The sequence below is a fragment of the Callithrix jacchus genome, chromosome 10 (genome assembly GCF_049354715.1).
Source record: "Callithrix jacchus isolate 240 chromosome 10, calJac240_pri, whole genome shotgun sequence".
Classification (NCBI taxonomy): domain Eukaryota; kingdom Metazoa; phylum Chordata; class Mammalia; order Primates; family Cebidae; genus Callithrix; species Callithrix jacchus.
In genome coordinates, this window is record NC_133511.1 from 131407744 (window position 1) to 131425574 (window position 17831).

General features: G+C 59.0%; 1 protein-coding gene across 14 annotated transcripts in view; it reads right to left on the reverse strand.

Annotated features, from left to right (window-relative positions):
- The window catches only part of PTDSS2 (phosphatidylserine synthase 2), a 44455-nt gene that overhangs the window by 4240 nt on the left and 22384 nt on the right, over positions 1-17831 (reverse strand). For 5 of the 14 annotated variants that reach the window (XR_013523647.1, XR_013523648.1, XR_013523646.1 and 2 more), the window contains exons 3-8: positions 15416-15498; positions 9033-9100; positions 3394-3555; positions 3026-3076; positions 1973-2086; positions 1462-1580 (exon numbers count right to left, since the gene is read on the reverse strand). Coding sequence is in view for 8 of the 14 variants with exons in the window: in XM_078341893.1 (XP_078198019.1) it covers positions 1462-1580; positions 1973-2086; positions 3026-3076; positions 3394-3555; positions 9033-9100; positions 15416-15498 (597 nt within the window). In the remaining 6 variants the exon portion in view is untranslated. Of the gene's footprint in view, positions 1-1461; positions 1581-1972; positions 2087-3025; positions 3077-3393; positions 3556-9032; positions 9101-15415; positions 15499-17449; positions 17538-17831 lie in introns of those variants that run through there. The other 9 variants (XR_013523649.1, XR_008474890.2, XM_078341894.1 and 6 more) reach the window with 3 other exon arrangements.

Here is a 17831-nt window from a genome sequence, read left to right on the forward strand (position 1 = left end):
GCTCCCGGCCACCCGGCCACACCCTACGCCATCAGACCAGCTCTGCTCCCGGTCACCTGGCCACACCCTACGCCATCAGACCAGCTCTGCTCCTGGTCACCCGGCCACACCCTATGCCATCAGACCAGCTCTGCTCCTGGTCACTCAGCCTCACCCTACGCCATCAGACCAGCTCTGTGCCTGGTCACTCGGCCTCACCCTACGCCATCAGACCAGCACTGCTCCTGGTCACTCAGCCTCACCCTACGCCATTAGACCAGCTCTGCTCTTGGTCACTCAGCCTCACCCTATGCCATCAGACCAGCACTGCTCCTGGTCACTCAGCCTCACCCTACGCCATCAGACCAGCTCTGTGCCTGGTCACTCAGCCTCACCCTACGCCATCAGACCAGCTCTGTGCCTGGTCACTCAGCCTCACCCTACGCCATCAGACCAGCTCTGTGCCTGGTCACACAGCCTCACCCTACGCCATCAGACCAGCTCTGCTCCTGGTCACCCGGCCTCACCCTACGCAATCAGACCAGCTCTGCTCCTGGTCACCCGGCCTCACCCTACACCATCAGACCAGCTCTGCTCCTGGTCACTCGGCCTCACCCTACGCCATCAGACCAGCTCTGTGCCTGGTCACTCAGCCTCACCCTATGCCATCAGACCAGCTCTGCGCCTGGTCACCCGGCCTCACCCTACGCCATCAGACCAGCTCTGTGCCTGGTCACACAGCCTCACCCTACGCCATCAGACCAGCTCTGCTCCTGGTCACCCGGCCTCACCCTACGCAATCAGACCAGCTCTGCTCCTGGTCACCCGGCCTCACCCTACGCCATCAGACCAGCTCTGCTCCTGGTCACTCGGCCTCACCCTATGCCATCAGACCAGCTCTGCGCCTGGTCACCCAGCTGCTACCTGGCTGCTTGCTGAGGTCTGGCAACCCAGGCACCAGCCCTGCCTCCCCATGGCCCTCTGCATTCAGAAACTCTTCCAACCTGAGCAGTGGCTGCAGCTCCTCAGAGGGTGTCATGGTGCTGTGAGCTGGCCATGTGTGCAGAGGTGTCCAGGCAGGGCAGGAGCACCCACAGGCAGGAGGGGGACCCCTGAACCCGGCTCTCCAGGCCTTTCCTTAGACTTTTGTTTCTTTTGTAAACTCCAAAGTAAAAATGACAAAGTACCTGCAACTATTTCATAACCAAGGGAGGTGGAAGTACAGGGATGGCCCAGAGCTGAGCCCGGCTGCTGGGGACCGAGGAGGGAGCTGAGTGGGTGATGCCCTGGCCACCGTGAGGGACACCTGGCCTTGAGTGACAGCGGGTCAGAGGGGAGGTTCCAGGAGGCAAAGCCCCACAGTCACCCCTCCTGAGCTGCACACTGGATAGGCCTGGTGCTCAGGGTCCACGGGGACACGGACGCTGAGGCCACCTCCAGGTAACACCCACCCGGCCCTGCCCTTGCAGCCCCACAACGTACTTGTAGGTTGGAATGTTCCAGAGGCCCTGCCACTTATAGGTCTTTAGGGACAGCCACTCAAGGGTCTTCATGCCACAGTAGATGCCCAGCCCATTGCAGACGAGCACGTCCATGATCCACTGCGGGCAGGAGGCAGCAGGTGTGGGGGAACGCCCACCGAGAACTCCGCAGGGCACAGGGGCCCTAGAATGCCCCCAGGCCTGCACCCACTGCCCCTGGGGGCCGCGCTGGGCACCCACGTGATCCCACCAGCACTCGCTGAAGTTGGGCAGCTGGTGTGGGGGAACGCCCACCAAGGACTCCGCAGGGCACAGGGGCCCTAGAATGCCCCCAGGCCTGCACCCACTGCCCCTGGGGGCCGCGCTGGGCACCCACGTGATCCCACCAGCACTTGCTGAAGTTGGGCAGCTGGTGTGGGGGAACGCCCACCAAGGACTCCGCAGGGCACAGGGGCCCTAGAATGCCCCCAGGCCTGCACCCACTGCCCCTGGGGGCCGCGCTGGGCACCTACGTGATCCCACCAGCACTCGCTGAAGTTGGGCAGCTGGTGCTCGAGGCTGTACTCCAGGAACTCGAACATGACACTCACGATGATGCACATCCACCAGTCCCGGATCATCAGCGTCTGCGGGCACCATGTGTCGAGCACTGCCTCAGCCAGCGTGCACGCAGCCCCACCCCTGCTGGCAGCATCCTCGGAGTCCACAGCACTGGCAGGGCCCCCAGTGAGGCCTCGAGGTGAGTGTGGGGTGAGCGGCCCCCAGTGAGGTCTCGGGGTGAGTGTGGGGTGAGCGGTCCCCAGTGAGGTCTCGGGGTGAGTGTGGGGTGAGCGGCCCCCAGTGAGGTCTCGGGGTGAGTGTGGGGTGAGCGGTCCCCAGTGAGGTCTCGGGGTGAGTGTGGGGTGAGCGGTCCCCAGTGAGGTCTCGGGGTGAGTGTGGGGTGAGCGGTCCCCAGTGAGGTCTCGGGGTGAGTGTGGGGTGAGTGGCCCCCAGGGAGGTCTCGGGGTGAGTGTGGGGTGAGCGGCCCCCAGTGAGGTCTCGGGGTAAGTGTGGGGTGAGCAGTCCCCAGTGAGGTCTCGGGGTGAGTGTGGGGTGAGCGGCCCCCAGTGAGGCCTCGGGGTGAGTGTGGGGTTAGCGGCCCCCAGTGAGGTCTTGGGGTGAGTGTGGGGTGAGCGGCTGCCCCTCCAACAGCCTTGATGCTATGGGTGTCAGCAAACAAAGCGCCCCAGGCCCCAGCCTGACACCAAGCTCTGCAGGGGAAATGGGTCCCTCTGCCACGCTAGCTGAGGCTGTGTGCAGGGGCTGCTGGGTCAAGCCCGGGCGGGGGCGGGATTTCCTGCCCTGCTGCCTCTCTTCACTGCCCCACCCTGGGACCAAGCTGGGATCCCGCCAGGATCAGGGCTCAGCTCCAGGCCTTCTGGGACACCCGGGAGCTCTGTGGCTTCGTGAACCTCTGGGTGGGTGCAGCACATCCCCCTCCTACCACACTCAGAGCACCCAGGGGACAACCCCATGGGCAGAAACAGCCCAGGGCACGGGGTGGCCTGGGACAGGACGTGACATACCTTCAGGTACCAGCCAAGAAAGTGTGCGGGAACAAAGCCATCCAGCTTGTCCTGTGGGTGACAGGGTGTGACCCTGACCCTGGGGCACAGCCGCCTCACCCCCACTCCAGCAGGTCAGCCCACACCTGAGCAGCACCAGCCAGACCCTGAGCACCAGGCCAGGGACTCAGAGGTGCTGTGGAGACCATGCCCTGGCAGCCCAGCGAGCAGGTGCCCCCCGCCCCCGAGCACCACCCACAGGGATGGGGCCAGCAGACCCCATGTATGGGTTGAGGGGCGTGTGGGGCGAGGCCGGGGCATGGGCATGTCTGGTCTGGCTGAGGGCCGCACCTAGGGAGGGACCCGCCTCGGGGCTCCTGGTGTCTCACCCAGACGTTGTGGAAGGGGTCAGTCTCGTTGTCAGGGTCGTAGATGAGGCAGTTGCCCCCGTAGTCTCTCTCCGGCAGCGGGACTCCCAGCTTGGGGTCGACATACTTCAGAAACTGCCGGCCGTCCTGGACAGTCTGTGAGGCGGTGCCACAGCAGTGGGGCTAGTTAACGGTGGCCACGTGAAACAAATGGTGGCCCCACTGCACATCTCCGTCGGCCTGGGAGGAGGGCAGCGCCCTGTCTGAGCAGCCCTCCCGCCCAGGGAAGTCCTGGTGAGGCGGTATGTGTGGCAGGAACCTCCAGGCATGACACCCCGTCTCCACACCTGTGTACTGTGGGGAGCGGGGAGCTTCAGGAGACGGGGGAGTAGGGCTGCTGGTCAGACGGGAGCGGCTGGGCCCGAGTTCCTGCTCTAAAACCCCACCACCCCCGCAACATGCGCTCAGGCCAGCGCCCTCACAGAAATCCCCTCTGGGACAGCGCTCTTTCCTCACCCCGGAGCAGGCAACACCGGATGCGACTCTGGGCCTTAGAGCAAGGTAGGCGTTTGGGCCTGACCTCGAGGGAGGTTTCCATCATTTACAGACGCCTGCGCACACACAGTGAGCACACACGCACCCCGCGACCGGCCGTGTCTACAGACACCTGTGCACACACAGTGAGCACACACGCGCCCCGTGACCGGCCGTGTCTACAGACACCTGCACACACCCAGTGAGCACACACATGCCCCGTGACCGGCCGTGTCTACGGACACCTGCGCACACACAGTGAGCACACACGCACCCCGCGACCGGCCATGTCTACAGACGCCTGAGCACACACAGTGAGCACACACGCGCCCCGTGACCGGCCGTGTCTATAGACACCTGCGCACACACAGTGAGTACACACACGCTCCGTGACCGGCCGTGTCTACAGACGCCTCTGCACCCAGGAGCAAGCAGCTGACCCAGCACCCAGGCCTGAGTCCCCAATATTCAGTAAGGATGCTGAATAATGACGGCTCTTGGAGAAGACGCTGACTGCAGGACAGGGGTGAACAGGAGGAGCCTGTAGCATCTGCATTGCCTGGAAGTCAGGCCATGCTCAGAAAAACAAAACAAAAAGCAAGAACTCCACGATGTTGTGTGAAAGCAACACAGGACCCCAGTGGGAATTCCCAACGGCAACGTGATTGGGCACCAAGGTAAACAGAGTCGTAGTGAAATAAAATATCCAAGTGTAAGATAAATATCTATAAGCCCACACTGATATAAACAGATAAATGATGGATAACACAGCCGGTGCACAGGTGTGTGTGTGCCTACTGTGCGCACAGTGTCCACACTGATATAAACAAATGATGGATAACACAGCCGGTGCACAGGTGTGTGTGTGCCTACTGTGCACGCAGTGTCCACACTGATATAAACAGATAAATGATGGATAACACAGCCGGTGCACAGGTGTGTGTATGCCTACTGTGCGCGCAGTGTCCACACTGATATAAACAAATGATGGATAACACAGCCGGTGCACAGGTGTGTGTGTGCCTACTGTGTGCAGTGTCCACACTGATATAAACAAATGATGGATAACACAGCCGGTGCACAGGTGTGTGTGTGCCTACTGTGCGCGCAGTGTCCACACTGATATAAACAGATAAATGATGGATAACACAGCCGGTGCACAGGTGTGTGTGTGCCTACTGTGCGCACAGTGTCCACACTGATATAAACAAATGATGGAATAATTAACAGTAGAGAAGCAGGATCTCTTCATGCACAGGAATTCAGGTTACGTGCAGATGCCACACCCCAAGGAGGGCAATGAAACTCCCCTCCTTCCCTGCAGGGGCTGCACACAATGACCTCCTTGTGGGGTGTACACTACGAAATGGGGAAGAGAGTGACTATATGGGGGGAACCTGACCTCCTTGTGGGGCATACAACACTATAGAATAGGGGAAGAGAGTGACTATACGGGGGGAACCTGACCTCCTTGTGGGGCATACACTATAGAATGGGGGAAGAGAGTGACTTTACGGGGGGAACTGGCAGACACATCTCAGCAGGTGGTCCACATTCACACCACCAGCATGCATCATGGTTCTAGTGGGTGCCTTCACCCCAGTCAAAACACGAGAAAACATCAGACCAGAAGGAGACATTCCAGGAAAATTAAAGGACAACATCTCTACTAAAAATACAAAAAATTAGTTGGGCGTGGTGGCGCGCGCCTGTAATCCCAGCTACTCAGGAGGCTGAGGCAGGAGAATTGCCTGAACCTGGGAGGCGGAGGTTGCGGTGAGCCGAGATCGCGCCATTGCACTCCAGCCTGGGTAACAAGAGAGAAACTCCATCTCAAAAAAAAAAAAAAAGATTGTCTCCTACGTTTCACCATGTTGACCAGGATGGTCTCGATCTCTTGACCTCGTGATCCACCCGCCTCAGCCTCCCGAAGTGCTGAGATTACAGGCATGAGCCACCGCGCCCGCCCCATAGGAGACAATCTTAACAACCTGATGTTAGACAAAAAATCTCCACAATCCACACACAAAACAATGAGTGACCCTGGTGACACCTGAAAGGACAAACATCAGCCCCAGAGGACGTATCTGCAAGTCACGCAAACAGCACAAGCCCTTCAGCAGGTGCCCTACAGCACTGTCAGGATACCGCTCTTCGGAGACAACCCACCTTTCCAAAGAGCAGAAACTAACAGGGCACCGAGGAGGACATCCACACGCAGATAACCTCCCGAGAAGGCCCACATCACCAGCCACCACAGAAACGCAAGTGGAAGCCATGGTCGGGTCCTGGTGCCCACCTGCTAGAGTGATCACCCACAGAAATGCTGACAAAGCTGCCAGGCACCAGGACACCCACAGAGGACAGTGGACATACAGCTGCCCCGCACAGCCACCAGTTGGCCTGGGGACCCTGCACAGCCACCCTGCACAGCACTGCACAGCTGCCACCTGGTCCAGGGACCCCGCACAGCCGCCACCTGGTCCAGGGATCCCACACAGCCTCCCCGCACAGCCGCCACCTAGCCCAGGGACCCCGCACAGCCGCCACCTGGTCCAGGGATCCCACACAGCCTCCCCGCACAGCCGCCACCTGGTCCAGGGACCCCGCACAGCCGCCACCTGGTCCAGGGATCCCACACAGCCTCCCCGCACAGCCGCCACCTAGCCCAGTGACCCCGCACAGCCGCCACCTAGCCCAGGGACCCCGCACAGCCGCCACCTAGCCCAGGGACCCCGCACAGCTGCCACCTGGTCCAGGGATCCCACACAGCCTCCCCGCACAGCCGCCACCTGGTCCAGGGATCCCACACAGCCGCCACCTGGTCCAGGGACCCTGCACAGCTGCCACCTGGCCCAGCAACCCTGCGGCTGGGGTCCACCCGGGAAACGGAGACCGTGTCCACACAGACGCCTGCGCAGGGATGCTTGTGGGTAACACCCGCCATGGGCACCGAGGAAGGAGAACTGTGCAGACCCCAGGCATAAGTAGTGCCTGAAGAATATCTTAGTTTATAGTGTCATTGCTCAGCTGTTTCCTTTATATAATCCTTCACATATAATCATGTATTAGTTTATAGAATTAGTGCCTGAAGTATAACTTACTGCTTACATATATCCAGCTTATATAATCATACTTAATACTTATATCTAGCATACTTAGTTCTATATAATCATACAGGTGTTGTAGTCGGAGCTGTACCGACACATTCAGTGCTGATTTATATAATCCTCCCATATAACCACATAGTAGTTCATAGCAGGAGGAATGCCTAGAGCAGTCACAGAACAGAAGCAGACATGGGAAAACAGCCAGACCAGGACGAGAACCAAAGGCCCCGGCGGTGGCGTCCCTGCCTGAAAGGGCACACGCTGTATGGCAGGCCTGGAGCGGGAGCCTCCCGTCCTGATAGAGGAGCTGTGGCACCTGCATCCAGTTCCTGTGGAAAGTCGGCCTCAGGCCTGAGATCCTGGAAGTAACCGAGGGAGAAGAACCCTGTGGTGTGACCAGTCACGGCGGCTGTTCACCCTGTCGGTCTTTTCTCACTTCTGTGCTGGCTCAAATCATCATCCCATAAATATCTTAGAGAAGAGCACAAGTCTGTCAGCTCCCACCGCAATGGCGTACAGTATCCTTCTATTAGAAACCCTTTGAAGGCTCCAGCCCCAGGTAAGAAGTGTTGTGCATGACGCCTGTTGCATGCAGCCCACCTCCTTGCCTCGGTGACCTAATGGGTGGACCCCTTTTCTGTACACGACCCTCTACTGCTGTGCATGGCATGGCCCCCTACTGCACACAGCCCACCTCTCTGCCCAGGTGACATAATGGGGTGGCCGCCTTGCTTGTGACTCACGTGATTATGTCTGCCCTGTCACTAAGCCTGTAGATGATGACCTCACTCACCCCCCTGCCCCCGGCTTGTACCTAATACATACAGATGCTCTGGGGCATTTGGGGGCTGCCACTGATCTCTGCTCACAGGTGGTGTGGCCCCCCAAGTCCAGCTGCTGTTCACCAGTTCTTCAGTGTCCTGTCTACTTCTCAGACCCTGTACCCCAACACAGCATAAGGGACACCCCATGACCCTGTGGGGCCCAACAGCCCTACAATGCTGAGAGCGGCTCTGCCCGAGACAGCCTCCCCTTGGCGCACGGACACCTCCATGCACATGTGGGATGCCACTCAGCAGCGAGTGAGCAGGCGCCGTGAGACACGCAACCTGGATGAACCTCAGAGGCACCGTTCAGGGTGGCGAGAGGCTGCCCACCGCGTGACTCCATGCGTAGGACATTTCTGAAGAGACAGAGGACATCCCTCACCAGCCGCTGGGATCAGGGGCGGGTGCCACAACCAAGGGGCAACACAAAGAAGTTTTGGGGCCAGTGGAAGTGTCCCGTGTCCTAACTGTTTCTGTATATCTATGCGAGTGTTAACACTCAGAGACCGTACATCTAAGCTGGAAAAGGAAATTCTGCTACAATGAATCGTCTGGCCACGCAGGGATGGACTGTGAGACTGGGAATAGCAAAGTCCTTTGTGAACTGAAGACAGACACCAAAAAGTGTGTAGAAACTGAGGGAGTGGAACGAACAGTATAAGTATAGTAGCATCAGCAGCGGACGCACAGCCTCACCCGGGGTTATGAAGGGGCCGCCTCTCCCACCTGCCCTGCCCGTCTTGTGGAATGTGGCCAGAGGGGGAAGAGGCACACACAGCCACAGCTGGTCAACCACACAACACCAGGAACAAAAACCCAGTCCCTCTTGGTGCTGGGGTTCCCTGGGAGGCCCAGATGTGCCCTGGCCACGCACACACTGGCCTGCATGGGGGTCCTGACTGGCCCCTCCTTTCATGCCCACTGCCCACCTGCACTCGAACACGACAGCTGCAGGCAAAGCCACCCCGGCAGCCACACCACTGGCCCTGCCCTCATCTGCACCCACACGGGTGAGGCCCGGCTGAGTGGCTGCAGGCAGTCCCCCACGCAGCTTGGCCTGCTTTCTGGGGGTCTAGCTCTGCTTCCTCCCACCACTCGAGGGCCACGTGTGCCAGACCTCCTGTCACCCTGCCTGGGGTCCCACTGTCACCTAGGTTCCTAGGTATCCAACTAAGAAAAATCGGCTTACCTGGAAGAGGATAAAGATGAGAAACAGCTCGTAGACCACACTCACGCAGAGCCAAAACCTCCAGTAAGCTACAAAGACAGACGACAGAGCGTTAGTGCCTCCGGCCCAGGACTCCCTGGTCCTGCTCCGCCCCAGGCTGGCTCCTGGCTCCCTGACACCCAGTGTCTCTTCTGGGCCCTCACAAGTCCCTGGGAGAGACTTGATAAAGCAAGCTGTAGCTCAGAATTAAGCACAGTTTCTCTCTGAGACGTGGAAGATTTTTCTTCATTTTTCCATTCCAGTCCTTAAATCTTCTGCCCATAAACTGTGGCACAGAAGCACTCAGCAAACATCCCCGTGCTATGTTTCCTATGACACTTCGAACCTAGCATCACCAAGTATGCAGTAGGTTTTTGGTAGATACTTTATTTTTTTTTTTTTGAGATGGAGTCTCTGTCACCCAGGCTGGAGTGCAGTGGCACAATCTTGGCTCATTGCGACCTCCGCCTCCTGGGTTCAAGCGATTCTTCTGCCTCAGCCTCCCACGTAGCTGTGATCACAGGTGTGCACCAGCACACCTGGCTAATGTTTGTATGTTTAGTAGAGATGGGGTTTCTCCATGTTGGCCAGGCTGGTCTGGAACTCCTGACCTCAAGTGACCCACCCACCTCGGCCTCCCAAAGTGCTAGGATTACAGACATGAGCCACTGCACCCAGTCACTTTCATTTTATTTTATTTTATTTTTTGAGACAGGGTCCTGGCTGTGTTGCCCGGGCTGGAGTGCCATCTTGATGCACAACAACCTCTGCCTCCTGGGCTCAAGCAACGCTCCTACCTCAGCCTCCTGAGTAGCTGGGACCACAGGTACATGACACCACACCCAGCTAATTTTTTATTTTTATTTTTTTAAAGATGGAGTCTCACTGTGTTGCCCAGGCTGGAGTGCAGTGGTGCGACCTCGGCCCACTGCAACCTCCACCTCCTGGGTTCAGGTGATTCCTCTGCCTCTGCCTCCCCAGTAGCTGGGACTACAGGTGCATGTCACCATGCCCAGCTAATTTTTTTTTTGTATTTTTAGTAGAGACCAGGTTTCATTATCTTTGCCAGGCTGGTCTCGAACCCCTGACCTCGTGATCCGCCCGCCCTGGACTTCCAAAATGCTGGGATTACAGGCGTGAGCTACTGTGTCTAGCCTTTTTATTTTTACTTTTTTGTAGAGATGGGGTTTTGTCATGTTGCCCAGGCTGGGATACTTTTTATCATGTTAAAAAAATCTTTCTCCTGAGATGTTTAATCGGGAAAAAAAGAAAAAATCTTTCAATCCGAGTCATGGCACCAAAAACAGGAAAATCTGTTTAATTCCACTATGTTGTTTCTGTCATGAATGAATGTGAATTTTTGCTCTTCTGCATTTAAGGGGATCACTGTTTCATGTTAATGATGAATTACGTTGACTGATGTGTAGTGTGAAAACACCCCCCAATTCCTGCCTCGCCACGGCTCTGAGCAGCTCATGGCAAGACATGCAGGTGTGAGGTTTCAGGACGCTCACTACGGTTCACGAAAAGCCATTTTGCTTTTTGTTTGTATCAGGAGATACAAACGCCGGAAGTTCTTAGGAAAATCTGTGTATGGGCCCAACACACACAAGTGAGATCACAAGCTTATTCCTCATGCCTTGGAGGATGACAAGAATCTGGAAAATTCCCACTGGCTCAAGAGTTGCAGTTAAAGGGGTTCCTGAGCCAGGTGCAGTGGCTCACGCCTGTAATCCCAGCACTTTGGGAGGCCGAGGTGGGTGGGTCACAGGTCAGGAGTTCAAGACCAGCCTGGCCAAGTTGGTGAAACCCCATCTCTATTAAAAAAAGGAGGGGGAGCTTGTGGTGAAATTAACTTGGGGCAGCCCTCGCCACATAAGGACTGGCTGACTGAAGGTGACACCTTTGGAGAGGGTGCTCAGCCTGCAGGCTCCGTCTGGGAGGACAGCTACCCCATGATCGCTGACTGAAGGTGACACCTTTGGAGCACCCGGGTGCTCAGCCTGCAGACTCCGTCTGAGAGGACAGCTACCCCATGATCGCTGACTGAAGGTGACACCTTTGGAGCGGGTACTCAGCCTGCAGGCTCTCTCTGGGAGGACAGCTACCCCATGATCACTGACTGAAGGTGACACCTTTGGAGCGGGTACTCAGCCTGCAGACTCCGTCTGAGAGGACAGCTACCCCATGATCGCTGACTGAAGGTGACACCTTTGGAGCACCCGGGTACTCAGCCTGCAGGCTCTCTCTGGGAGGACAGCTACCCCATGATCGCTGACTGAAGGTGACACCTTTGGAGCGGGTACTCAGCCTGCAGACTCCGTCTGAGAGGACAGCTACCCCATGATCGCTGACTGAAGGTGACACCTTTGGAGCGGGTACTCAGCCTGCAGGCTCTCTCTGGGAGGATAGCTACCCCATGATCGCTGACTGAAGGTGACACCTTTGGAGCGGGTACTCAGCCTGCAGGCTCTCTCTGGGAGGACAGCTACCCCATGATCACTGACTGAAGGTGACACCTTTGGAGCGGGTACTCAGCCTGCAGACTCCGTCTGAGAGGACAGCTACCCCATGATCGCTGACTGAAGGTGACACCTTTGGAGCACCCGGGTACTCAGCCTGCAGGCTCTCTCTGGGAGGACAGCTACCCCATGATCGCTGACTGAAGGTGACACCTTTAGAGCGGGTACTCAGCCTGCAGGCTCTCTCCGAGAGCACAGCCACCCCCATGAAGCCACAAACTGCTGAGTGGGCCCCTCAGGTCACCATGTCTGCGGCTGAACTTCCCGCACTGCTGAGCTCCGTCTTTCATGTTTCTCCTGCTGGGGAAGGCCCCAGATCAGAAAGGTGGCATCTCAGACCCTCTCCCACTCATGCTTTACACCCGAGCAACACTAGGCCTGCTGCCCCGAATGCCCAGCAGGCCCTCCCTCTGTATCCCGCTTCGCTCCCCTGAGCACCTCAGCCGGGGGGCTCCCTGGTCCCGACGCCACCCCGCCACCCCTGGTGCTCATTCGTCTTTCTAAACATCAAACCAGAGGGAAAGACAGACAGGCAGCCTCAGCTGACTCAGCCTTCAGAGGAAGCGGGATGAAAATGCAGTTTACCCTCCTCAGTGGCCCGGGACCCTCAGCTTTGCTCAGAAATTCCAAAGCAAGCAGCGCCCAGCTGCTTGGGCTGGGCCCACTCCCACTCCTCCTCATGAGGCCCCGTGGCTAATGGCTACAGCAGCCAGACTGGGCGTTCCTGGGCAGAACCCAGGGGAGTGGGAAAGTGGGTGGAGCCACGGGGACCACTTTTCTGGAGAAAAGCCCTTCGCCCGCCCCTCCCAGAGCCTCCAATGCGCAGGACTCATCACTTGTCCTCTTGAATGTGTTGTGACTGGAGAGGTCTGAGGGCTGCCTGCCAGCCCCCAAGTTAATGAGACACATGGAAGAAGGTGGCTCCGGGACAGGCTTCCCTGCCAATCAATCGGAGACTGGCAAAGTCACATGGAACTGATGCCAAGCGAACTAAACTGACGGAAGAAAGGCAGAGCAGAGCTCAAAACAAAAACCAGGAACCCCTGCCCTGCAACGTAGGAGGGGACGAGGCACAGCTCAGAGACGCTGTGGCAGGAGCTTTCGGAAGGTCAAGACCTACAGGCCAAGACACTCCCCATCCCGCCAGGTGCCCTACAGACGGGGCTCCTGGACTAGATAGAGCCGAGGGTCCCCCAGGGGTCTCTCCCTGTGTCAGAGCCGAGGGCCCCCCAGGGGTCTCTCCCTGTGTCAGAGCCGAGGGTCCCCCAGGGGTCCCTCCCTGTGTCAGAGCCGAGGGTCCCCCAGGGGTCCCTCCCTGTGTCAGAGCCGAGGGTCCCCCAGGGGTGTCTCCCTGTGTCAGAGCCGAGGGTCCCCCAGGGGTCCCTCCCTGTGTCAGAGCCGAGGGTCCCCCAGGGGTCCCTCCCTGTGTCAGAGCCGAGGGTCCCCCAGGGGTGTCTCCCTGTGTCAGAGCCGAGGGTCCCCCAGGGGTCTCTCCCTGTGTCAGAGCCGAGTGTCTCCCAGGGGTCTCTCGCTGCGTCAGGGCCGCATGCCAGGACAAACTGCTGCCCGCTGACCAGTCTGTCCTGCTCATGGCTGCGTCCCAGCGCCCAGCGATGCCAGCACCCAGGAGGGATCTGGTGCATCTCCAAGCAAGGATGGCCCCTGGCTGAGCTTCCAAATCCACTTGAGAAGCTCATAACTGCACCAGGCTTTTCACGGTGTGACCGGCAGTTTTCAGACCATCCCTGCACTTTTCCACTGCTCAGTGTAGCAATCCAAACCTGTCTGAGGCAGGACCGTCTGTGCTCAGTGGGCTGTGCAGACAGAGCCCTGGCCCTTCCCACACAGCTGTCAGCCAGCAGAGCAGCCCACCAGGCACTCAGGGAGCCCTTCCTTTCTCAAGGCTGTGGGCAAAGAAGGGGCCAGCGAGACCAGCCTGCTTTGGTCACCTGCTCAGGGCCTCTGGGGACGGGGGAGCTTCACTCACCACCATGGCACTGACCCTGGAGCAGACACTGCCCTCCTGGAGGGCAATTGAATCACGGGCTTAAAATGTGTATGCCGGGCCGGGTGCGGTGGCTCAAGCCTGTAATCCCAGCACTTTGGGAGACCGAGGCGGGTGGATCACGAGGTCAAGAGATTGAGACCATCCTGATCAACATGGTGAAACCCCGTCTCTACTCAAAATACAAAAATTTAGCTGGGCGTGGTGGCGCGCGCCTGTAATCCCAGCTACTCAGGAGGCTGAGGCAGGAGAATTGCCTGAACCCAGGAGGCAGAGGTTGCGGTGAGCCGAGATTGCGCCATTGCACTCCAGCCTGGGTAACAAGAGCGAAACTCCGTCTCAAAAAAAAAAAAAAAAAAAAAAAATGCATATGCCCTGTAATCTAATACTGACTTCTGGGACATTCTATCAAATGAATAATCAGATATTTACAAAGCATGCATGCAAAAATCCACGAAAGCCTGGTTTATTAAAATAAAAGTGGAAACTTCCTAATTATACAATATTATGGCTTAAACAAATTGGTTAAGTATAGTACATCTGAATGACAGTTAACAAGCAGTCATTAGAATTTCAGCTGTCAAAAAGTCAGTAAGGGGATGACTAACGTGGAGAATGCAGGCTGCACAGCCACACCGTGTCCCGCCTTCGAGGCTGTGGGTACACACACACCAACACATCAGAACTCAACAGTGCCATCTCCTAGAACATATACTCCTGTTGAAGCAGAAAATATGTTTCTAATTCCTTCACGTGGCCATGAGGGGAAACGGTGAACCCTACAGAGGCCTGAGCCGCTGTCCTGGGGTGGGACTTGGGCCAGAGAGTGCACAGGGGCTTGTTAGAACTTGGGGCCATAAGGTGGGCTGGTAACTGAGGCAGAGCGTGCTAGGCAACCACTTTGAAGGCAGGGCCGTCACAGCCCATCCAAAGCCCACCCCGCCCCCGCCGCCTTACAGCCCATCTGGAGCCCCCACCGCCACCGCCTGCCCTCACAGCCCCATCTGGAACCCACACCCTCTGCCAGGCCTCACAGCCCATCTGGAGCCCACACACCCCCCCCCAGCTCACAGCCCCATCTGGAGTCCACACCCCCTGGCCTCACAGCCCCATCTGGAGCCCACACCCACCTGCGCCCTCACAGCCCCATCTGGAGCCCACATACACTCCCCACCGCCTCACAGCCCCATCTGGAGCCCACAACCCCTGGCCTCACAGCCCATCTGGAGTCCACGCCCCCTGGCCTCACAGCCCCATCTGGAGCCCACACCCCCCGCCCACCTCACAGCCCCATCTGGAGTCCACCCCCCCCACCCACCTCACAGCCCCATCTGGAGTCCACAGCCCCTGGCCTCACAGCCCATCTGGAGCCCACAACACTCCCCCCACCCACCTCACAGCCCATCTGGAGCCCACCCCCCAACCCCCCGGCCTCATAGCCCCATCTGGAGCCCTTACCCACCTCAACCTCACAGCCCCACTAGGAGCTCTCCTCTGACCGCCCCTGGCCTCACAGCCCCATCTGGAGCCCGCAACCACCCTGGTCCGTGAAAAGAGGAGGCACAAGCAGGGAGAGAAGGGCTGGGGGGGGCCCCTGGACAGGGAAGAGTGAAAGGGCCGGAGAAGGCCTGGGGGGACCCTCGGGGTTGGAGGAGGAGCACACGGCCAGCTTGCAACCCCATGCCCTTGTCCCAGTGTGGGAAGTGGCCTTGGAGGCCTTGGGGAGGGTCCAGGTGGAGGGGAGGACGGGACATTCACACCCAGCAGCACAGACACAGACTGACCGCTCAGAACAGAACTGCCACAGGGGCACACACGAGAAAGAAATGGCAAGTTACCTGGATGAGGTCTGGAAAATGGCCCGTCTTTAGCTTGTGTGACTCCAAAACATAAGAAAACCAAAATACTGGCCACAATGCCTCTGGAAATAAAGAACAAACAGCCCCTCAGTGTGTGCAGGCTTCTCCCAGGAGGGAGGTGGGGGCTGCAGGGACCCCCAGACACCCGCTGTGGAAGGGACCCCCAGACACCCGCTGTGGAACAGCCCGATGCAGGCGGGGGAAAGGCCGGCTACCTCCACCCCCTGGCACAGCGTTCACACTCCACCTGCCCAGTGGCTCACGCCAGGCGAAGGCCCTTACACTCAGGCTGCTGGTGGCTCCCAGGGTCACATGAAAAGACCCTCGCTTACACAGAAAGCACCGAATGGTCTGCATGTGACCATCAGCACAAACGCCCACGTAGGACGGAACAGTGTCGCTAATGCCTCCCTGCTCCACTGTGGCAGGACCCAGGAGGTGTCTCTACAGAGCTCCTGTGTCTTTCTGGGGTCATCTCATCTGATACCAAGAGGACTCCTGCGGTTCATAAGCTGGCAGCGTGAGAGCTGTAACTGCAATCAAGATGCAGGTCCACGAAAAGGAAGGGGCACAGCCCCACCCAGGAAGGTGCGAGGGGTTGCGCTGGCACGGGGGAGGAGCCTTGGGGAAGGTGCTCCTTCCTGGGCAAAGCTTCTTGGGGCCGGCCTCAGCTAGAGGCCCAGTGGGTCTCCATGAGAAGCAGCTTAGGCCGGCGGATGTGCAGACAGCCCTAGCCGCAGGCACCCACTCACATCGGCACCCCCACCCGGGCGTGGACCCTCTGTGATCCGCAGGCACCCACTCACATCGGCACCCCCAACCGGGCGTGGACCCTCTGTGATCCGCAGGCACCCACTCACATCGGCACCCCCAACCGGGCGTGGACCCTCTGTGCTCCGCAGGCACCCACTCACATCGGCACCCCCAACTGGGCGTGGACCCTCTGTGCTCCGCAGGCACCCACTCACATCGGCACCCGCAACTGGGCGTGGACCCTCTGTGATCCGCAGGCACCCACTCACTTCGGCACCCCCACCCGGGCGTGGACCCTCTGTGCTCCGCAGGCACCCACTCACTTCGGCACCCCCACCTGAGCGTGGACCCTCTGTGATCCGCAGGACCCTCTGTGATCCGCAGGCACCCACTCACATCGGCACCCCCACCCGGGCGTAGACCCTCTGTGATCCGCAGGCACCCACTCACATCGGCACCCCCAACCGGGCGTGGACCCTCTGTGATCCGCAGGCACCCACTCACATCGGCACCCCCAACCGGGCGTGGACCCTCTGTGCTCCGCAGGCACCCACTCACATCGGCACCCCCACCCGGGCGTGGACCCTCTGTGATCCGCAGGCACCCACTCACATCGGCACCCCCACCCGGGCGTGGACCCTCTGTGATCCGCAGGCACCCACTCACATCGGCACTCCCAACTGGGCGTGGACCCTCTGTGCTCCGCAGGCACCCACTCACATCGGCACCCCCAACCGGGCGTGGACCCTCTGTGCTCCGCAGGCACCCACTCACATTGGCACCCCCAACCGGGCGTGGACCCTCTGTGATCCGCAGGCACCCACTCACATCGGCACCCCCACCCGGGCGTGGACCCTCTGTGATCCGCAGGCACCCACTCACATCGGCACCCCCACCCGGGCGTGGACCCTCTGTGATCCGCAGGCACCCACTCACATCGGCACCCCCACCCGGGCGTGGACCCTCTGTGATCCGCAGGCACCCACTCACATCGGCACCCCCACCCGGGCGTAGACCCTCTGTGATCCGCAGGCACCCACTCACATCGGCACCCCAACCCGAGCGTGGACCCTCTGTGCTCCGCAGGCACCCACTCACTTCAGCACCCCCACCTGAGCATGGACCCTCTGTGATCCACAGGCACCCACTCACATCGGCACCCCCACCCGGGCGTGGACCCTCTGTGATCCGCAGGCACCCACTCACTTCAGCACCCCCACCTGAGTGTGGACCCTCTGTGCTCCGCAGGCACCCACTCACATCGGCACCCCCACCCGGGCGTGGACCCTCTGTGCTCTGCAGATGCTCCATGCGCCCGTCCTCCTCAGTGGTGCTCAGCTCGGGGTCTGAGACCCAATGGCTGCTGAACTGCCCAGTCCCTCCCACGGCTAAGCGTGGCTGTGCCGACCATCACACCTCGGGGTGTTTGCACACTGGGCCGTGTCCAGATTTTGACTACCGTGAAGGAAGCTGCTGCGCGCACACACATTCACGTGGCTGCAGGAACAGACGGGGCCACAGAGACAAGCTAACTATGTTGTAAGACTGTGCCCTTAAAAAGTATCCAGAAACAACTTCAGTCTGAGGGATTCCCCTCTGCCTGCAGGAGTGCCTGGGCCAGAAAGTGGAGCGCCCGCAGGAG